The 22,719-nt window shown below is 37.1% G+C and overlaps 2 protein-coding genes across 2 annotated transcripts; both read left to right on the plus strand.

The window, feature by feature from the left end:
- The first annotated feature begins 13,315 nt into the window (after positions 1 to 13,315).
- Positions 13,316 to 17,854, plus strand: LOC120340131 (uncharacterized). The gene has a single exon (XM_078112683.1). It carries the CDS (start codon positions 13,316 to 13,318, stop codon positions 17,852 to 17,854), a length of 4,539 nt encoding a protein of 1,512 aa, XP_077968809.1.
- Positions 17,855 to 18,098: 244 nt separating this feature from the next.
- On the plus strand, positions 18,099 to 18,626 carry LOC120341267 (uncharacterized). The gene has a single exon (XM_039409752.2). It carries the CDS (start codon positions 18,099 to 18,101, stop codon positions 18,624 to 18,626), a length of 528 nt encoding a protein of 175 aa, XP_039265686.2.
- The last annotated feature ends 4,093 nt before the right edge of the window (positions 18,627 to 22,719 follow it).

Consider the following 22,719-nt stretch of genomic DNA (forward strand, 5'->3'; position numbering starts at 1 on the left):
CCGCCCAAACCTCGATGTTCGCAAGTGAGATGATAAATAAATACTTCCCTGTATTCGAGCAATTAACTTTAGCGTATCGTTGTTCTGCCAACAAACAGCCGGGTGCAAAATATTTCCGTCCTGTGATATGCTCACAAATATTCTCGATATTAATATCATACCCTCGCGTATGTACTTTCTATTAGCTCTTTAGTGATCCCTTCCATCCTTGGCCAAGTCATGTTTCGAATATGTGAACATTTTATTCGACCATACATGGCCGGCGGGATGTTAAAATTGTAAAAACAAGAGAGAGTCGCAACAATCGCGAATTTCGTTTTGTCGCGCCTGTTATCGTCGAAAATGATTACATTTGTTGTATTTTGAGGCATTTAAGCAGTAATAATTAAATCATCAAAATCGTCAAGTGAGATTTTGAAATTGCAAATTCCATAAATAAAATTGTGAATTACTCGGTAACGAATTCAGCTTCAATGACCGTCAGGGTATTGTTTTGTTGAAAATTATAATTAATGTAAGAGCGCCAAAAACATACAGTCCATACCGATGCGACTGCAATTTATATGGCCGCACTTGGTGTGGCGCGTTTATTAATAGTGTAAAATAAATTAAACGAATATCAATTATAACCAAGCCTGTCAGCGTGTTTATTTTCTATGGGCAAGAATCGTAAAATACCATCTTGAGACAAATTCACTTCTATTATAAAATCTAATTTTTCAGTTATTATCGTTATACAAATAACGTGTGGCAACTTTTTAATTTATCGTCGACCAAAAAACCGCCCCACACTCGTCCAAACGTGTGTCAAGCTTGACCGACAGGAACAGATTCATCGACGACTTTAATTAGGGAAAATATGTATTTTGTTGGGAATGCAAAATAAATGTAACAAAACGCATTTTTTTGTGATAAAACTTTGTATTTTCGGAAACGGATTGCCGTGAAGGGTAAAATTTGATCTAAATTAATCGCAAAAATGTTTTATTTTAAATGTAACAAAACACATTTTGCGATATAACCTTGTATTTTCGAAAACGGGTGTCCTGAAAAATAAAATACGATCTAAATTAATCGCAAAAATGTTTTATTTTAAATGTAACAAAACACATTTTTCGCAATACAACTGTATTTTTGGATACCGGGTGTCATGAAGAGTAAAATATGATCTGAATTAACCGTAAATAATGTTTCATTCCAAATGTATCAAAACGCATTTTTTTGCGATATAATTTTGTATTTTCGAAAACGGGGCGTCATGAAATATATTAATCTAATGTTTTATCTATCGTCTAACTAACGTCTGGTACACATCATTTTCGGGGAGAACTCTAGCCCGCGAAACGTCATTTAATTTAAAATAGAGAATGTCCCACGCATTCCAAAACGGAAAATCACCAGTAAGTCGACAGGAATTCAACCCTCCGGATTCAGTATTCTATATCCCCCGTGTCAGAAATTTCTGAAGATTGGAACAAAGAACCCGCCAAACCGCCGGGGAAGAAGGGGAGTATTTTTTGGACTAATAATTAGGGCGTGACATTATCAATATCGTCAAGAAACTGGTGAATTTTCAAATTCCATAAATAAAATTGTGAATTGCTCGATAACATTTTAGCTATAATTATCGCCGGGGTATTGTTTTGTTGAAAACATGTTGAAACTTGAGGGAATTAGTTACAATTAGCGCCTGACCTCTATTAGACATTCGAGCACTCGAAAAAAAAAGCACTCGAGTCCAATCTTTTCAGCATTAAGTCGCATACGTAAAATATCCTGTAAAAGAAGTGCTGTTCATTAACGTTATCTCGTCCTATGACCACGCAGAAATGCCTTTATTGCCGAATTATTCAATCACTATTTTAAATCAACATTCAGGATTGGCACAATTTCATTATCGACAATAATATTACCATTCGCATAAAATTGGGGCCGTAAATTTACAAATCTTGATAGGTAATATTAAAGCCAACGCAAATGTTAATTTGAGTCCTCAATGTCTTCAACAGCTGTTGCCCGAAATATAAAACTTCGATGTCCGCCGACCCGCAAGAATTCATATTTGTAAAAAAGACAGGGCGGGAATATAGATTAACAAAACCTGGATATCGCCGCCAAAACGATCGGTGACAAGAACAATTAGCGATTACAACGGAATTAACCAGTAAAAAGGCTTTGTTGCCGATTTTTTAATGTTTCAACCGACGTTCCAAAAATATTTGTTATTTGGTTATTGGTTAAAAATATTCAATTCAATAAAATATTGAATTTTGCCCACCCGTACTCGCATATCAATGAGAAATAGTTGTGTAAATATCGCAAAATGCCACATGCTTTCAACATTGTGATTACAATAAAATGGCACTTAATGGTATTTTGTGAATTTGGTGATTTTGCAAATCTGTGACATGCTGCTAAAAGTTTTGTCTGATTTGAAAATCGTGCACTTTGGTCACAATACATCCAAAGTGACTATAACACTTTACTAACACTTTTATAGTCATTTTGAATTCAACGATAAAATTGATAGTCACATGACCACTTTCGTTCAAAGAAAGGCACTGGTAGTAATCCAACATCTGGTTTCAAAGACGCGGAGCCTTTTTGCGGGAGAAGCGGAGCGTTTTTGCGGGAGAAGCGGAATCGGTGTGCTTGTATAATAATCATATTATAAACAAGAATTTTGCCGTTAATGCAAAAGCTTTATCTCCTATGTCTGCATCTCATAGGTTAGAATTCCGGTAAATATCGTTATGATATGCAGAATTGAGTTACAAAAGTACTAGTATGTTACTTATTTGTCAACTTAATACTTGAAAATATTTGTTAACTTTGAATTTTTATTCCATTCAAAATCAGAAAAAAGTGCTATTTCTCTTCAAAATCGGAAAAAAGTGCTATTTCACAGTCCCTAAAAAAAGTTGCGAAAGTGCTTCGCAATTTTCGCAAAAAAGTGCGCTAATAGTGAACACTGTTTCAAAGACTTACAATACAAGCCTATTCAAATATTTCATTGTAGATTAAAACGGTGTGCAGCAGATATATTTACGTTTGTATTTCCTGATTAAAATGACTAATGTGTTATTATTATACTGATCCGATGTAACGAAAATACCGAACAAAAGCCGTTACCGTTTCAAATGATGCATTTTCGTCGCGACGTTGATTACATCAACATCGGGGTCAGTCGACATAGTTGACCTTGCAGTCTTGCCCGCCCCCTCTCGATTAAATTCTATAATTGTTCTTTTCCATTTATTGTAATTTTTTACCTTTTCTTGATATATTCGGAAAATAAACCATTATCTGTCTATCACCTGCATAGGTAGTCTCTTCCTTTCTGTGCTTTGCGGTTAGAGCTCGACCGATATCACCTCTTGACACCGATAACGATGTCAGCCAGCTAGTGGCCAATAATGTGGCCAGGATAATGATCAGATGGCAAGAAAAATAGATTATTTCAATAGTAAAAAAAGTCCGATTGACCCGAAATTTGCGGGGAATGTAAATTACTCCCAGAATGTTTTACCGAGCCATTTTGGCGCCTTTTTGACAATAAATGGTCGAGTTATTGACGAAAATATGGTGATTTTGTCCGAAGTTAGGCACCTCTACGATAATATATTCCAAGTTTGACGCGAATCAGGCAGGGTTATTGAGCAAAGTATAGTGAAATCATACAAAGTTACTAGGGATGGGCCGGGATTCGGATCCGGACTCAGATTCGATTTCGAGTCCACGTCATTTTTACCGAGTCTATAATCAAATTTGTTTTTGCTAATTTACACCTATATTTGTACTTTTGCCTCTATATATCTCACTACATACCCAAAACTATTGATCGCTTATAACAATGATGTGGTGCCAGTCGCCTTCAAACTATCTATCCATTTTTGTATACATGTGGTACACAATAAAATATGTGTTAGCGCAATATTTTTGGGACTTTGATTCGCGTAAAAATGAAACATGGGAATCTCACCAATACCTCTTTAAATTGAGTTTATTACATGCAATCCTTTCTCTAAAAAGGGAGCAATGGAAAGCATGGAGAGTATTAGAACGTTTACATGAACTACTAAATTGCAAGCAGATGTACCACATTGTATTGACGACCGAGTGTCATTTCTCTACCATTTGCACGCGCGACATAGTAAGTTTACGGCTAGAAATATCTGGAATTATGGGAAAGCATTGTAGTCAAAAGCTTTTTGTCTTTCATACTGACATGTAAGAATTTCTGAATAGCCGCCCAGGATTGACCCAAGGTGGTGGGCTGGAAATTCAGTTCACAGGCAAGGCGCACATTGAACCACGTTTACGTTTGTACTATGGCCGCCAAAAAAAAGAGGAAAAATATATTTTTAAAATGAATCCACAGCTATCTGCGGAACCATTAGGCAAGAAATATGAGCTACGACGTATGTTTGTGAGCGCATGATGCAGTAGCATGGTCAAAAACGTGTTTGGCTGCTTTTACATTGTGACGTCACGGGCTCGAAGGATTCGATTCTTCAACCTATTACTAGGATTTATCAACTCCCTGTAATGCCGGACTCGTCCCATCCCTTGAAGTTACCCAATTTGGCAGTGTGGCTCATCGTGCTAAGCGTTAGGAATACGCTCGCCACCGCACCTCTAATTACTTCGCGTGAGTTCGCAGATCCCATGTGGGTTGATTATGTGTGAGAGGATTGCTGGACTCCTCGCCGCCGTAGGGTGGTTCACAAAACCACTGGTTGGTTACGGCTTCCTCCACCATCAAGTCCATCTTCCGAAAACAAATAACAAATCCCATACCCGACATGGAATGGTAACCGGGCGAGAGGCTGTGGTTCGCCATATGGTTAAATCGTTTTACCGACCTTCTGGATTCTTCATTAAATTAACCTATTTAAATGTCGGTCGTGCATAAATCACGACAAAACACCGATTTGGCAATTGGCAACTTTATTAAAATTACTTTCGTTCAATTCACGAAACAGAACTCACTTGCAACAATGATTGTTGTTATTTATTGCTGGGCATATATTTTTATATTTCTCGACTGCTTACAATTTTTCTATTTTGAACGATGTTGCCGTACCAAATGGAGAAATTTGAAATAGTCAAATCGAATGAATATGCTTTTCGTTAATTGCCATTTTTAATAAATTTAATTGAATTACATTTCCAGCATTTGACGCCATGAATTTACGCTCCACAGACAATTGTTGAAGCGTATATTTTAGCCGATATTGATCCATCGAACAAATTATTTTCGAATCTACGCCAACTTGTCGGCGCCCGAATGTCTGGTGTCAAATCTGTAACGACGATGCAACATGTAGTCGCTCACTTAATAACAGCGATGCAACCAGGGTTGTCCAAAACGATTCGAATATCAAAGTATTCGAATACCTTTTCGGCTGTTTTTCGAATAATTCCGAATAGTAGCCACTTTTCGCCGTAAACGTGGTGTTTTGTTTTATGGGAATCTTCAAACGACTTTTACGCTGTCTCACGTATTGTAATGACGATGGAATAGAATCGGCACTTTGTTTATATTCTGTGCGACCGTACGTCGCATACGTTTGCGTGGGTGGACATTGCCGACATTCGTCTACGAGGCTTCTAATTTACAAATTCATTTCCATTATGTCAAAAAATTGACAATTACCGTATTTCCGGGCAATAAGTCGCTTTTCTAGGGGGGCGTCTAATTGAGAAAGTATGTAGTTCTATGTGGCCTGTTTTTATTCGCATGAGTCTTCTCAAGCATGATTTGTGTAACCTTATATTTGGGTCTTAGGGTCTGCCAATCATGATATTTGATCGCAGACCGGTTATCGTTACTTCAATAAAGAAAAACACGGCCACCGAGATAAAGTGATTTGTGACCCTTTCGTTTTGCCGATTCAGCAGAACACGACAGGGACAGGAAAACACAGCTGTGAAATAACCCGTGGACGTAGAGTGTAGTACTTATCATCACATTCCAAAATTATTTCAACATTCGGGTTAATAAGTTGTCCAAAATGATTGCCGTTTTACAACTTAAATTTACCACTCAATTGTTAAAAATAGTTAATTCGGTAATATGATTCTACCAAACTAACATGATCTGGTTCTAAACATATAAAATTATTAGCGCATATCAGCATAACTGAACAACAGGGACACAATTTTTCTACCCGTCTTATTGGGGGCCTGTATGGAAAAACCCCTTTTTTTGAGTGCTAAAAATAGACATCGTCCTATTTGCCATGTGGACTTATTAGCCGGGAAATACGGTATTTATAGCCGTCATTGTTACGATATCCAATAAATTGTCACAAGTTGGAAAAACAAGTCGATTTGTTAGAAAATAATTTCTGGCAAATAATTCTGATAACGATAGTTAAAAGTATCGATCCTTTACCAGGATGATTTTTTATTGCGCAAAATAATCCAATCAATGACTGGTATCAGCATTTAAAATGTCATGCCGTATTAATTTAATTCTGTTCAATGTAACTCATGGTTGTATCGACAATCTGTGGACATAAAATGTGTGGTGAACTGACCGATATTATTAAATATTGATTCCCATTTTTATATTGATAAAATAATGAAAGTATTAATACCAAATACCACGGGTATTTGTGGACACGAAATACGTGGTAAACTGCCAAATTGTAATTAATTTCGGATTCGTATTTACAAAATAATAAAACTATCACAATTCTAAAATGCAACGGCGATCTGTGGCCTTAAAATGTGTGGTAAACTGCCCGATTTACCAACATTTCAGTTATGATAATAGAATTAAATTAACACGGTCAGGCATTTTAAATAGTGGTATCTGGTATCGGTCATGAATTCGAATATTTTGCGCAGCACAAAATCATCCTAGTAAAAAGTCCATACTTTTAAATACAAACTAATGGCAACCATTATCCAAATTAGTTCCCAAGAGCGGGATAAAGTAAAAATTATTTTTCTGTCTTGTGACAATTTTTCGTGAGTACGAAAATAAGAATCAAAAACTAATTATATTCGGCACAATATCACGGCAATCTGTGGACATAAATTGTGTGGCAAACTCGCGATTAATATTAATTTTTGATTCCTATTTTCGTATTTACAAAATACAACGGGGATCTGTGGACTTGGAATGTGTGGTAAACTACCCAATTATAAATAGTTTTTGATTCCTATTTTCATATTTATAAAATAATAAAAGTATTATTACTCAAACATACAACGGCGATCTGCGGACTTAAAATGTGTGGTAAAGTTCCTGAATATAATTAATTTTTTTCGTATTTTTGTACTCACGAAAAAAGTTGTCACAAGTCGGAAAAATAACTCATACTTTATCCCACTTTTTGGCAAATAATTTGGATGATGGTTGGTATTTAAAAGTATGGGCGCTTTACTAGGATGATTTTGTGTTACGCAAATATTCAAATCCATCATCGATACCACTATTGCCATATTAATTTAATTCTGTTAACATGACTATACTGCAATAATCTGCAAATATGAAATGCCTGGTAATATAATTCAATGGTGATGGTTTTAGATTGCGCTTTTTGTTAGTTTACTGTGCAGCTTCAATTTATCGATATCGGGAGACAAAATCCGCCAGACGTCCATCGAAGGAGGGATATTCGATCACCGTTAAAATAGGTTTCTCTAAAACGAGAGATTGTCTCTCGATCTGTAAAGTGTGCCGTACTGGATATTGATCCATCGAACAAATTATTTTCAAATCTACGCCAACTTGTCGGCGCCCGAATGTCTGGTGTCAAATCTGTAACGACGATGCAACATGACGTCGCTCACTTAACGGCGATGCAACATGACGTCTCCGAAGTGAGCGACGTCAAGTTCAACGTGTGCGTCAGATGCTATTATTGTGATAAAAAAAAAATATTTGAATTTCAATTTTTTATCGGGTCTCCTACGACATCTCGCAATCAGTCTAATTTTCTATATACATTGATAACATCCTCTATCGAATGACGCTATTTTCACGAAGTTAGCATTAGTAGAAGTCACGATTTGAGCCGCTCGAAAACAGAGTGTCAATTTTATGCTAAAGCGTTATTTTTTTAATTAATGAATTAAATTGCGCAATTGAATATAATAGCAGATTTAGATATATAAGTCTTCACTATAGAAACTGCCATGGGCACAATATGACGCCATTCAGTCGAGATATAAACGATTAAAAATTTCATCCGAAGTTACAAACCATCCGAAGTTACCTGCTTTTACGGTACCGGTACACTGCTTTTCGTTACCAACTAATATATCTAAACATTCTGACCGACCCCTTTCAACTTGTATAATCTATCAATGTGAATTGTCCACACAAGAGTTTTATCAGAGGAATTTTTCCTTATATTATGTCGATTCGAATCTAGTCCCGTGCCACTTACCGGTACATCACCCACGTGTTTGACTGGCTGAGTGAAATTAATGCCGATTTGTCAGAAACTTTTTATAAGACTCAATTTTGAAAACGTTACCACCAGAGTATGCCAGTGAGCCACTAAAATTATTGAGAGAGAGAGTTTATATTGGCATTAGGTGACTCCGACTATAATCAGCTTGACGAAATATTTTGAGAAATATAAAATTATTAATATGGTGTGGCATAATCTTTATTCGTTTTTTTATTTGTTTCTAGTTGTAATAGAATAATAAAGATCTATCAACCAATCAATGAATCATCGACTAATACTTATATATTGGAAATGCGATACAACGTGATCTGAATAGCTCAGATTCGAATTCTCAATCACAAAAATACTTATCAAAACAAGGTATAATTAGGCACTATACCACACGCTTTCATGTCCACGAATTGTCGTGGTGTTTTGGGAGTAGTAATGTTTTTATTTTATCGATGCAACCGCTAATTAAATTGAACACGATTAAATTCATTAAGCAACGCATTTTCAATACGCCATATCAGTCATGGATAGATTACTTTGCGCAACAAAAAATCAATATCCAAGGATCGGATGTTGTTGATCGGCTCTTTGGCATAATCGCGCGAATTGAATTGTAGTCTACGTTTTTAGCAGATTTTAGGTCTTTCTGAGGGCAATATCGAATTCACAAGATCGCAAAAATAGGCATCACAACTAAATAAAATATAATCGAGCAATTTATCTCTCATTACCCGTAAAAACCTGCAAGAATCTTTCCATATCTACATTTGGTGTAAGATTTCAAACACTTCACAACTAAAAAAGTGTTTCCGCAAATGTGAGTGCTTTCGAACATCGATAATATTTTCAAAGCAAAATCAAACCTTGGAACAAAAAATTCTTTTGTCACCAAGACAACTTGCCGCCCACATTTGGTTACAAATCTGTTTGAATTCGTCAGCTTTCTTTTCAAACTCATGTATACAAATTCACTTGCCAAGCCCATCATTCAACTTGCCTAGTGTAGTTACCTCATCTGGACTAGCCATAAAACTAGTCAATTCAGTGACATTAGTGGTGTAACATTGCATCGAAAGATTTTCTGGTTCATTTTATGACGAAACAATATCAAATGCGATATTTTGATTACTCTCCGAATGCGAATGCGGGCTACAAAAATAAAGCTGGGGGCCACATGTGAACTGCGAGCCTGAGTTTGGACAACCCTGCTCTATACATTAACTGTGCATTGCGCGATTCCATCTGAGTTGAAGTATTCTTCACATGCCTGCCCAGTAGAGCCATATACTGATGACGCATTTGCCCTGAGGCTGGTTTTCATTATGATTTGTGATAATCAAATTTGCTCTCAATCACACTATAATATGAAATAAACCAGGTTTTACTGCAGCATAATGCGATATTGTTTTACTATACTACCGATAGAGCATTAAAACCTAACCAAATCCTAAATCTAAACTGCCCCAACTGTGGTATTATTCCCATACAATAGGTATAACATAGTACTGTTGTGCTCTAATTTCTATTCGTGCTTGCCCTGTTTTCATTGTTTACGGCGTGGCGCATGAATATTTACGGCTGGTCTACGTTCCGCTGTTCTGGAGGTAACACGTGAATTTGATGCTGTGCTCTATTTTATCGTAATCGTGCTTGCCCTATTTTTTTGTTTTGTTTACAAAGTGGCGCATTAATATTTACGACTGGTCTACGTTTCGCTGTTCTAGAGGTACCGTAACACGTGTGTTTGATGCTGTGCCCTGTTTAAGAGTAAATGTCAATTGTTGTTTAACAAAGCTCCAACCAAGCATAATAAATAATAACCGCTCAATAATACAGACGAATTATTATGTTATGTCCTGCGGGCGTTTTCTAATGTTCCGTTTTATATCAAGCGCAGGCATGCCGCACATCCGTGTGTTTTAGGCCAGTATGGTCTTTGTGCGTACACCCCGTCTTCAATATTGATGAGTACTAACTCTTTTATATTGCTTTTGCGATACGAATAAACATACATACAAATCCTCGCATCATCTGCCACTGTTCGCCTGCCAACATGGCATCGCTGCTTGAAACGAGCCTCATGGGCGAATCCGATCGTCTTTCTTATGTTATCAAGTCGTTGTTGCTTCTAATTTTCAAGTTTCTAGACATTAAGGTGTCCCGGAATGGTTTAACACAAAGTTGGCAACCCTATCGGCTCCGGGGGCCACAAAATTATCTTTGCATTGTTCGCGGCCACGATAATAGGTAAACAGTGGTACAATACAAAACAAACACTTTTATCGCGCAAACACACTGATTAGTATTTGTCATTTATCAAGCTTAAACATGCAAAAACCACGAAAAAACTTACTAAAACCTGCAAAAATTTTTCCATATCTACATTTGGTGTAAGATTTCAAACTCGTCATAACGGAAAAAGTGCTTCCGCAAATGTAAGTGCTTTCGAACATCGATGATAATTTCAAAGCAAAATCCTAACTTTGGAAAATCCTATTCTTTTGTCACCAAGATTCCTCTATTTTATCGTAATCGTGCTTGCCCTATTTTCTTTGTTTACAAGTGGCACATTAATATTTACGACTGATCTACGTTTCGCTGTTCTAGAGGTACCGTAACACGTGTGTTTGATGCTGTGCCCTGTTCAAGAGTAAATGTCAATTGTTGTTTAACAAAGCTCCAACCAAGCATAATAAATAATAACCGCTCAATAATACAGACGAATTATTATGTTATGTCCTGCGGGCGTTTTCTAATGTTCCGTTTTATATCAAGCGCAGGCATGCCGCACATCCGTGTGTTTTAGGCCAGTATGGTCTTTGTGCGTACACCCCGTCTTTAATATTGATGAGTACTAACTCTTTCATATTGCTTTTGCGATACGAATAAACATACATACAAATCCTCGCATCATCTGCCACTGTTCGCCTGCCAACATGGCATCGCTGCTTGAAACGAGCCTCATGGGCGAATCCGATCGTCTTTCTTATGTTATCAAGTCGTTGTTGCTTCTAATTTTCAAGTTTCTAGACATTAAGGTGTCCCGGAATGGTTTAACACAAAGTTGGCAACCCTATCGGCTGCGGGGGCCACAAAATTATCTTTGCATTGTTCGCGGCCACGATAATAGGTAAACAGTGGTACAATACAAAACAAACACTTTTATCGCGCAAACACACTGATTAGTATTTGTCATTTAGCAAGCTTAAACATGCAAAAACCACGAAAAAACTTACTAAAACCTGCAAAATTTTTTCCATATCTACATTTGGTGTAAGATTTCAAACTCGTCATAACGGAAAAAGTGCTTCCGCAAATGTAAGTGCTTTCGAACATCGATGATAATTTCAAAGCAAAATCCTAACTTTGGAAAATCCTATTCTTTTGTCACCAAGATTCCTCTATTTTATCGTAATCGTGCTTGCCCTATTTTCTTTGTTTACAAAGTGGCACATTAATATTTACGACTGATCTACGTTTCGCCGTTCTAGAGGTACCGTACCACGTGTGTTTGATGCTGTGCCGTGTTTAAGAGTAAATGCCAATACTTATACTAATATGTGAGCTGATTGATGGTGTGATGTTTGGGAAGTAAGGCGCCTCAATAATAACAATTGTAGTTGCTAATAACACGGAGAACTATAACAATTAAATAATAGGTGAGTCAATTGTTGTTTAACAAAGCTCCAATCAAGCATAATAAATGATAACCGCTCAATAATACAGACGATTTATTATGTTATGTCCTGCGGGCGTTTTCTAATGTTCCGTTTTATATCAAGCGCAGGCATGCCGCACATTCGCGCGCTTTAGGCCAGTATGGTCTTGTGCATACATCCCGACTTCGGTATTGATAAGTACTAACTCTTTTATATTGCTTTTGCGAAACGAATAAATATACATACAAATCCTCTGTTCGCCTGTCAACATGAAATTGCTGATTTGAACGGGCCTCATGGACGAATCAGATGGTGTTCCTTTTTCATACGTTATCAAGTCTTCTTGTCCTTTCTCTTTAGATGAATATTGTTACAGGCAGAAATTTAACTTTCGTGAATTAACCTATTAATTTTAAGTATTCTGGTCCCGATAAACATGTTCAGACTTGGTCTCGTTTATTTATTTGTTTATTTATATTAAGCGTCACTGACCGAGAGAAAGTTTGAAGTCTTGGCAATGCTGGTGCAATACTCTCTTATATCAGCTGATTTGTATTCATGCCCTTGTTATTCTTATTGTATTATACTAAATGTCCTATTTATTAGTGTGGGAGACAGTGCAATGAGGCCTGGTCACATGAATTTCTTTGTTAGTAGCTGCGATTACTTTGCGGCATTGAGTTGCAAATTGTAGGGTTTTGATTATGCTAATTTAGAATTGTTAAGATGTTTAGGGTTATTTAGTAATATAGGTTCTAATTGAGTTGTATGTCGAAGGCTAATTATACTCTTTTATTGTTTTTGTGTCTTGTAGCTAAATTTAAGTACTGTTGTTGGGTTGGAGACACAAATATATTGTAACCACACATACAATACACACCATACATTTACATACAGACATCAAGTTTTTACATTCACTGTGTTACACTGCCGTTATACTTGCTGTGGAAATTTATCTATCTACTGTGGAACTTTTAACCTGATTCAGTGATTGTGGAATTTTACTGGACTGTGACTTGTATATACTGTAAATAGACTTTCATTACAAGTTCTTTCATACAAGTTGGATGTGTTTATGTGTGCGTTACTGCTGTGTCGAGAGTTAGCTACGGAAGTAGATTGACAAGACAGCCCAATAATCAGAAATAGGACCTGTAGAACCTCTTAACTCTACATTAAGTTACAATATAAGTCTCGACTGTTGTCTCGAAAGTTTAAAGTCAAGTGAAGATGTCAACTGTTTCTGGATCAACTACTAAGTCATGTATGTCTGAAAGAGCAAAGGCAGAGAAGAGATTGCGACTTGCAAATCTGAGAAAGCAACAAATTCTGAAGCAAGCTGAGTTGAAACGTAAGCAACTTGAATTAGATTCTCAAACTTTAGCAGCCGAAGCAGATGCTGAAGAAGCTCAAATTGAGTATGATATGCTGTCAAGTGTTAGCCATTCAAGACGAGGCTCAGTTATTGACGGCTCAACATTTTATGGATTTGAAGCTCAATCTAGTTCTGAGAAAGTTGTCAAGTCAACTCCGATTACTGATCATTTGAAGTTATTAAGTCAAGATGATGTGGCTGATACGTCACTTCCGCCTCCTATGAAACCATCAAATGTGTCGGACTTTGATCCAGAGAAAGCAAATAGAATCTTGCGGCAAATTTTTACTCCTATGGCAAAGGATGACAAAGGATGTATGTTGGATCCGAACGTTCCATTCATATCAAATGAGAATCAAATTCCATCACCTGCGAAGAATTTGGTGAGTGATATTATGCATGATCATAGATTTGATGCCAGTACAAATCAACATCTCATTCGCTTGATTCCCACTGAAGTGCCGAATGTTGAACCTGTAAACAGGTCAGCAGCCCATGAAATTAAGATTGAGTCACCGGGTACTATAAGAAGCCATGCTAAGATGGAATATGGTATGCCGGATCACACTATTCATGCGATGGCGCAGCTGACGCAAGCTTTACAGGGAGGAATGCTGAATGTAGCAAATATCATTAAGCAAGGTTTAATGTTCCCTCATATTAAGATGACAACATTTAAAGGAGAAATTCTCAAATATACTGAGTTTGTTCGAGAGTTCAATACTTTTATTGGTTCGAGTCAATTGGATGTTGCTCAAAAATTGAATTGTTTGATTTCCAATTGTGAAGGTTCTGCTAAAGAAGCAATATTGTCATGTGGTTCTTTACCTGCAGAAAGAGGTTATGAACTGGCACGAAGTATTTTGCATCGAAATTATGGTCAGAGGCATCTCATAATTGATGCACATTTGCAATTACTTACTGAAGGTCCCTCAATAAAGGCAAATGATGTTAATGCATGGGATGAATTGGTCACCCAGGCACGGAATTGCCTCATTGTATTCAAGGAATATGATGCCAGATGTAGTTTGGATGATTTAACTACATTAAGGAAGATTGTAAAGAGATTTCCAATACAACATTTATGGAAATTTGCTCACATTGCTAATGAGAAGTACACCAATGGAGATATTGTCAATTTTGATACTCTTCTTACATTTATGGAGACAGTTTCAAATGTGAATAGATCTGGATTTGGTAAGCTTGCACTGGAGACACATAAAGGAAAGAAATATGTTGACAGTCCGAGTCAGCGGGGCAACCGCAGTGTGTCATCAATTCTTATTTCTGAAGAGTCATCTTCTAAAGCACCCACAGCTGATCCTAAGTTGAGTAATGCCACGTTGAGAAAACCACTACGAGAGTGCGTTGTGTGCAAATCTGATCATCAGTTGTGGAGGTGTGAAGAATTTAAGAAAAGGAAAACCAAAGAGATGTTCGAGGTTGTTTCCAGGAACAAGTTGTGTTTCAATTGTTTGCTTCCAGATCATTTTGCAAGCCAGTGCAAGTCAAATTATCATTGTAGAGCACCAGGTTGCAATAGAAAACATCACACACTGTTGCATGTTAATAAGAAGCCTGATTCAGTGAAACCAAATGGTAGTACAGATGTGCAATTACCTCAAGATGTGGGGTCTAATGAGGCCGGAGCTACGACCGCCAATGAGGCCGGTGTAACTTCGACTCAGTTGTGTGCTACTGAAGTTAAACCTGCCACCTTTATAAGAAGAAAGGTGGTTCCTGTGCGAGTATGGGGAACCGATAATCAATCATACGACACATATGGATTCATTGATGATGGCAGTAATGTTAGCATTATCAAAACTGAGCTTATGAAGAAACTTGGTTTACAAGGCAACAGCGACCCACTCGTAATTAAGACGTTGGGTGGAAAAATTGAACATAAATCAAGTCCTGAAGTGTCACTGAATATTCAAGGACTCAATGAAACTAGGATTATTCAGATGCATGGAGTTCGAGTGTTGGACGATCTTCCCTCGGATTTGGAATGCAACATACCGTCTAATAGTGCGATGGCGAAATACGAATACTTGAAAGATATCAATTTTCCAAATGCAAAGAATGCAAAGGTTGAAGTCCTGATTGGTGTAGATGTGCCTGAAGCTCATGCGTGTTATGGAATGCGACGTGGGAGTAATTCAGAGCCATTTGCTGTGCATACTGGTCTTGGATGGGCATTATTCGGGCCAGATGGCAAATTTCATCAACCAAGTGTAAAACATCTTGATTGGATTCATTTGGATAATGAAGAATTGCATGTTCAGATGGAGCAAGCTTTTCGGAATGAATTAAAGGATTCTAATGTCAGCGGATTTGACACTTTACCATCTATTGAAGACAAACAGGCTTTAAAGATCATGAATGATTCAATTTGTAAAGTGAATGGAAGATATCAAGTCAAGATTCCATGGAGGTCATCTGATATCGAGTTGCCTGATAATAAGCAAGTTGCTGAAAGAAGATTTGAGAATTTACAGAGACGTTGTGTCAAAGATTCTGGATATTATGAAAAATATAAAGCCAAGATGGATGAATACATCTCTAAAGGATATGCTAGTAAAATTGAAGACCAAGATTTGATACACAAGAAAAATACATGGTATATTCCTCACCATGGAGTTGGAGGAAAATTCCGAATTGTTTTTGACGCGTCTGCCAAGTGTAACGATATATCATTGAATGACAATGTTTTAAGCGGGCCACCGGAAACAAGCCGTTTGTTTGGTGTCCTTACAAGATGTCGCGAAGAGAAAGTTCTGATCATTGGTGATATTTCTGCAATGTATCATCAAGTTTTGGTTGCACCGGAAGACAGAGATTCTCTGCGGTTCCTTTGGTGGCAAGATGGAGATTACAATCAACCAGTTGCAGAGTATCGTTGGAATGTTCACATTTTTGGTGGCCCTTGGGCTCCTAGTGTATGCTGTTATGCCCTGAGGAGAGTTGCTGTCGACAATCGAGATCAAATGGACAAGGAAACTTTAAGTGCAATTAATGAAAATTTTTACGTCGATGATTTGCTTCGGTCAGAGCCAACCGTGGAAGATGCAGTTCATCGTATAAAGGATTTGTCCTCTCTTCTTGATGATTCGGGATTTCATCTTACTAAGTTTTTGAGTTCTCAACCTGAAGTTTTGGAAACTATCTCTGAAGCAGATAGATCACCTACTACAATAAGTTTTAATTTTGAAGAAAATATGTCACAGAAGGCATTGGGTTTACTGTGGGATGTATCTACTGATGCATTTCGTTTCGAAGTCAATATTGAGCAAAAACCATATACAAGACGTGGATTGTTAGCGATGCAAGCACAGATTTTTGATCCTCTTGGTATTTTGGGTCCTTTTTTGTTACCTATGAAGAGATTACTTCAACAATTATGTGCAGAGAATTTTACCTGGGATCAACAGTTACCTGATAAAGCTATTGAATTATGGAAAAAATGGATGGTTCAACTTCCTGAATTTAGAAAAATTTCTGTGCCAAGATGGTTCAGAGGCTCTAAATATGGTGATTGTACAATGCAGTTGCATACATTTTGTGACGCCTCTGAAGTTGGTCTGGGAGTTGTGAGTTATGTTCGAGTTGAAAGCAAGGATGGCAATATACATTGTGAGTTTATTGCTGGGAAATCGCGAGTTGCACCACTGAAGTCTATTTCAATTCCTAGACTTGAGTTGTCTGCTGCTGTCATTGCTGTGAAACTAAGTGCAATGATTCAAAAAGAGTCAAAATATAAATTTGATGAAGTCACATTTTGGTCTGATAGTACATCAGTGCTGCAATACATCAATAATGTCAAAACAAGATTTAAGATATTTGTTGGAAATAGACTTTCTGTAATACATGAGCATTCTAAACCAAAGCAATGGAGATATGTTGGCACTAAAGAAAATCCAGCGGACTTGGCATCAAGAGGAGTCATGCCTGAGAAGTTAAGCAAGTGTGATTTGTGGTTCCAGGGTCCTGAATTTTTAGGAAAGAGTGAAGATTATTGGCCAGAAAGACCAAAAGTTTTGCCAATGAGTGAAGACAATTGTGAAATCAAGAAAACACACCAGATGTTTGCTATAACACAGGAAACGATTGAGAAAACACCAGTCTTTTTCACGTTATTGAAGAGATATTCATCTTGGAGAAAATTACAGAAGTCAGTTGCATGGTTGACACGTTTCAAGAAATGTATATCATGGAAATTTGGTCATGCTAATAAACCTGAATTTTGTAAGGAAGGTTTAACTGTGGATGAAATAAATGCTGCGACTCATGACATATTATATCTTGTGCAGATGGAAATGTTTTCGGAAGATGTGTTCAAGATGGACAAGAATTCACCATTGCGAGCTCTATCACCTTGTTTGATTGGGGCTTAATATGTGTTGGAGGTAGACTACAGCGATCTACTTTACCTGATGAAAGCAAAGATTTGTAGCAAGAAGAGGTCCTGTATTGGAGTTGATTTCTGACAACGGGTCAAATTTTACTTCTGCGAATAAAGAGTTAAAGGAAGGACTGAAACGTTGGAATCAGTCTGTGCATGAAACCCTTAGTCAAAAGGGAATCAAATGGAAATTTAACCCTCCTGCTGCGAGTCACTGGGGTGGGTGTTGGGAGAGAATGATTCGATCTGTAAGGAAAATTCTGACTACACTGGCAGGGGAAAGACAACTGGATGATGCTATGTTTTACACATTTCTCACTAAAGTGGAGAGAATTCTGAACAATCGACCGATTACACCTGTTGGAGACGATTGCAAAGATCTTTGTGCATTAACACCAGCTATGCTATTAACTGGTCGTATCGATCCCGATTATCCGTCGGATGTATTTGTTAAAGCAGATGGATATCGAAAGTCTTGGAAGTTGGTGCAGTTACTGGCAAATCAATTTTGGTCAAGGTGGACAAAAGAATATCTGCAAATTCTTCAATCAAAGCAAAAGTGGCATCAACCAGCAAAGAACTTTTCTGTTGGAGACTTGGTTCTGGTAGTTTATGAAGATACACCGAGAGGTTCGTGGCCAATGGCAATCATCGAGGAAACGTATCCAGATCAATTTGGTATGGTTCGACGTGTTCGAGTCAGGACTGCAAAGTCTTCATATGTTCGTGATATTCGCAAATTGTGTCATCTTGAAGCTGTTTAATAATTTCAATTACTAGTGAACATTTCATGTTTTATTATGTTTAATATTGAAGTTGAAATTTCCTGTTGCCTGTAATTTGAATTATTTATAATTAACTCTGTTTTCCCAGAGTTACTTAGAGGCCGGAATGTTACAGGCAGAAATTTAACTTTCGTGAATTGACCTATTAATTTTAGTTATTCTGGTCCCGATAAACATGTTCAGACTTGCTCTCGTTTATTTATTTGTTTATTTATATTAAGCGTCACTGACCGAGAGAAAGTTTGAAGTCTTGGCAATGCTGGTGCAATACTCTCTTATATCAGCTGATTTGTATTCATGCCCTTGTTATTCTTATTGTATTATACTAAATGTCCTATTTATTAGTGTGGGAGACAGTGCAATGAGGCCTGGTCACATGAATTTCTTTGTTAGTAGCTGCGATTACTTTGCGGCATTGAGTTGCAAATTGTAGGGTTTTGATTATGCTAATTTAGAATTGTTAAGATGTTTAGGGTTATTTAGTAATATAGGTTCTAATTGAGTTGTATGTCGAAGGCTAATTATACTCTTTTATTGTTTTTGTGTCTTGTAGCTAAATTTAAGTACTGTTGTTGGGTTGGAGACACAAATATATTGTAACCACACATACAATACACACCATACATTTACATACAGACATCAAGTTTTTACATTCACTGTGTTACACTGCCGTTATACTTGCTGTGGAAATTTATCTATCTACTGTGGAACTTTTAACCTGATTCAGTGATTGTGGAATTTTACTGGACTGTGACTTGTATATACTGTAAATAGACTTTCATTACAAGTTCTTTCATACAAGTTGGATGTGTTTATGTGTGCGTTACTGCTGTGTCGAGAGTTAGCTACGGAAGTAGATTGACAAGACAGCCCAATAATCAGAAATAGGACCTGTAGAACCTCTTAACTCTACAAATATATATGATCCAATACTTTCAGTCGATGCCAAAATATTTTGCACATATGCAGATTAGATATATACGTGGATTACACAAATGAGGCAATAAACGCACATATTGTTATTGCAAGGCATAATTGTACCTTTCTATTTATCAATGATGGCCTAAACTGATTCAGTGCCCAATGTGAAACACATTATGATTAAATCTGGGTAGAGACAAATTTAATAACTGTGAGATTTGAGATTTAATAAAATAAAATGAATTCGTCTTCACAAGTGTTAATCTGGATAAATGTTGCCTCAGCACTATTTTGGGTACAGAAAAACGCAAAAATTTCGCGTGAACGCCGCAACCGTTTGAAACCATTACAATATTTGCCTTCAGCATTATAAACGGTTTTGAATGTTTCATATCCACGCTAAACATTGTCATGAAGTCGAGTAGCATACCAGAAATTGGATGTGCTGTATAAAGCTCCCGCCAAAAGACACTTTCGCCAACGCTCAAAATTAATATTTATCCAGTTTGGGTTGGGGGTTAGGAATGGATATTGCGTTGGACATCATTCCTAACCCTAACTCCAGCCAAGTACACGGCTCAAACCAACCAAGCATCGTAAGATTTGCAAAAAAGATGCTATTTAATTAATTATTAGCGATGGCTCACAGCAATCCGCTCGTGATAAAAAGATACGATTGATTAATTAAAAAGGTCCGACATCTTTGTAAGAGGACAAGGGCTGACGATTTTTCTCTCGAGTTTAGCAATGATTGCTCGACTCACGTAGACGGTACTATTTACTACTACTATGAAATTGAAAGTAGAAATATGTGAATGGACAAATAACACTGTGCAACAAATTTGAAGTGAGAAAAAAGTACAAGCCATATAAGACCGGTTTCGGTGTAAGAAGAGTATGCTGATTTCAAATCTGACATTTATTTCCCTGGATTAGGTACCATTTTCATGCATTTTATTATTCTTTATTTTGAAAACAAGAGAGCAATGCTCAAATATATGGACACGAAAACTATTTGCAATAAATGCATCACGCTGTTAAACCGGCAAATATTTTTTGCATTGATGAAACCGCGACCACCATATTTCATAACATGTTGAACACTATTGGAAAGATTGTAATGCTTTTTTATTAGCATATTGATGTTGTTTACCGCAGAACTGTAATGAAAAAAGGCTAAAAGATGAGCATAAACATTGCAGCTGTGCAAGCGTACAAAAAAATGGAATAAGTTAATTTGACTGCAAATGCAGTAAGAGTAAACATGTAAATAAACTTGATATGATTTGGCACATACCTACGTCATTGACTGTACAGTGGTCATATATTTCATTCTCACATCTGCAAATTGCAACAATTTGATTTTTAAAATAGGTGAGTAGGCTATCGATCAATTTATATTGATAAAACTGAACAATATAACTACTGAAATAACTAATCCCATACAGCCATACCAGACTTGGAATGGTACCTTACCGGTAACCAGACAAGAGGCTGTGGTTCGCAATATGGTTAAGCCGTTCTATAGGCTTTCCTCTCCATCGGGATAATTATGTAAATCTTATCCTTTTTTTAAAGTCTCTTCCTCTGCATATTTCTGTATTTACTGATTTATGTACACTAACCTGCTGCACATGTTGAAATTTTTGTGAAGTTCCTTCCTCTGCATACGGTACCATACGTATTTATGCAAATGTTGTTTCCAAAAAAATGTAACGAAACAGCGAAAAATCAGAAAGGCATAGCAGCTGTGCAGACATGCTGGCTCATTACAAAAACTTAATTTCAATGCAGGCACACACTCTAAACAAATATAATTAATGCAACTAGTACAGTAATAATACTGTACTAGTCTACCGATATCGTACCTGTACAGCTGTACCGGTACGTACCGTAACGGACTACGGTACCGGCATCGGTAAGACGGTACGTAAACCTGTAAACGGTACCGGTACGTGCCGTACAGGCCACAGGGACTATCATAGCTTTCCCAGCTATCGTACCGGTACCGGTATCACTTTCGCTTAACACGGGAACCACAGTCTACAAATACTGAAATATATGGAAAGTGAACATTGATTGATTGATTGAACACCGAGCGAAACAGTACCTCAAAAACCTTTCATTGCGGGTACCGGTAACCCCAAACATCTCGATTCCCATAAACAACTCTTAGCGGAGCAAGAATTACGATCGCTTCTCAGTTGATATGCCTTCGCGCAATCGCCACAAGGTGTCACTATTTTTTATTCTGATCACTTCTTTGAACAAAAAAAACGAATCTCTCGAAGTCCACAGGAAATTTTAAAATAAATAAAAGTAATAGCCTTCTGGAGAAAAATTTTATCTTCAACCACTGAAAATTTCAAAGCAATTGGTCCAGTATTCGAAGAGAAAAGCGACTTTTTAAAAACGTGTCAAAGAACAAGAACAACAACAACAACAACAACAACAACATAATATTGAAACGATCGTTATGTCCACTTCGTGTCCAAAAACACCGAATTCACCAGTTTAAACAAAATTTGTTCTCTTCACCCTCTTGTGTAGAGTGTCATCATCTTTTTTTAAATTCCAGCAGCAGTCTGCCAACATACCAGTGTTCCATTTTCCTTCAAAACGTTTCTCTATTAATGCAATATCCTGATGGAATCTTTCGCCATGTTCATCACTCACATTGTCAAAATTCTCAGCAAAAAAATCCAAATGAGAGTGGGGCACATGAACTTTTAGAGACATGTTACATCCCATATCATAAAAATGACGCAGTAGATCATTCACAACTTGCACATAGTCTTCTGAACGATGTTTTTCCAGGAAGTTATCGCAAACTTTCTTGAATGACTCGAAAGAACATTTTTCTTTTCACGTGAGATGTGTGTCAAAAGTTTCATCAAAAACAATTTTTCGAATTTGGGGACCTATGAAGATAGCCTACCTTCTTTTTTAACTTAGCTTGGCTTAAAGAAGGAAACTTTTATGCAATATATGCAAAGGCAAAGGAATCCTTGTCCAGTGCTTTCACAAACTGAACAAACCGAGTTTAATATGCAAAGGTGGTAAATGGATTCTATCACTTTGCAGAAGTGGGTTGTGTTTGATGTTTTGTTTCCCTTGCTCAATTTCATCTCTAGAGGGCCAGTGCTTGCGT

This window comes from Styela clava, chromosome 5, assembly GCF_964204865.1.
Source record: "Styela clava chromosome 5, kaStyClav1.hap1.2, whole genome shotgun sequence".
NCBI lineage: Eukaryota > Metazoa > Chordata > Ascidiacea > Stolidobranchia > Styelidae > Styela > Styela clava.

Bases quoted from the DNA above. Each gene is read 5' to 3' on its own strand.
- LOC120340131 (XM_078112683.1), top strand. From the start codon at position 13,316: ATGTCAACTGTTTCTGGATCAACTACTAAGTCATGTATGTCTGAAAGA.
- LOC120341267 (XM_039409752.2), top strand. From the start codon at position 18,099: ATGATTCGATCTGTAAGGAAAATTCTGACTACACTGGCAGGGGAAAGA.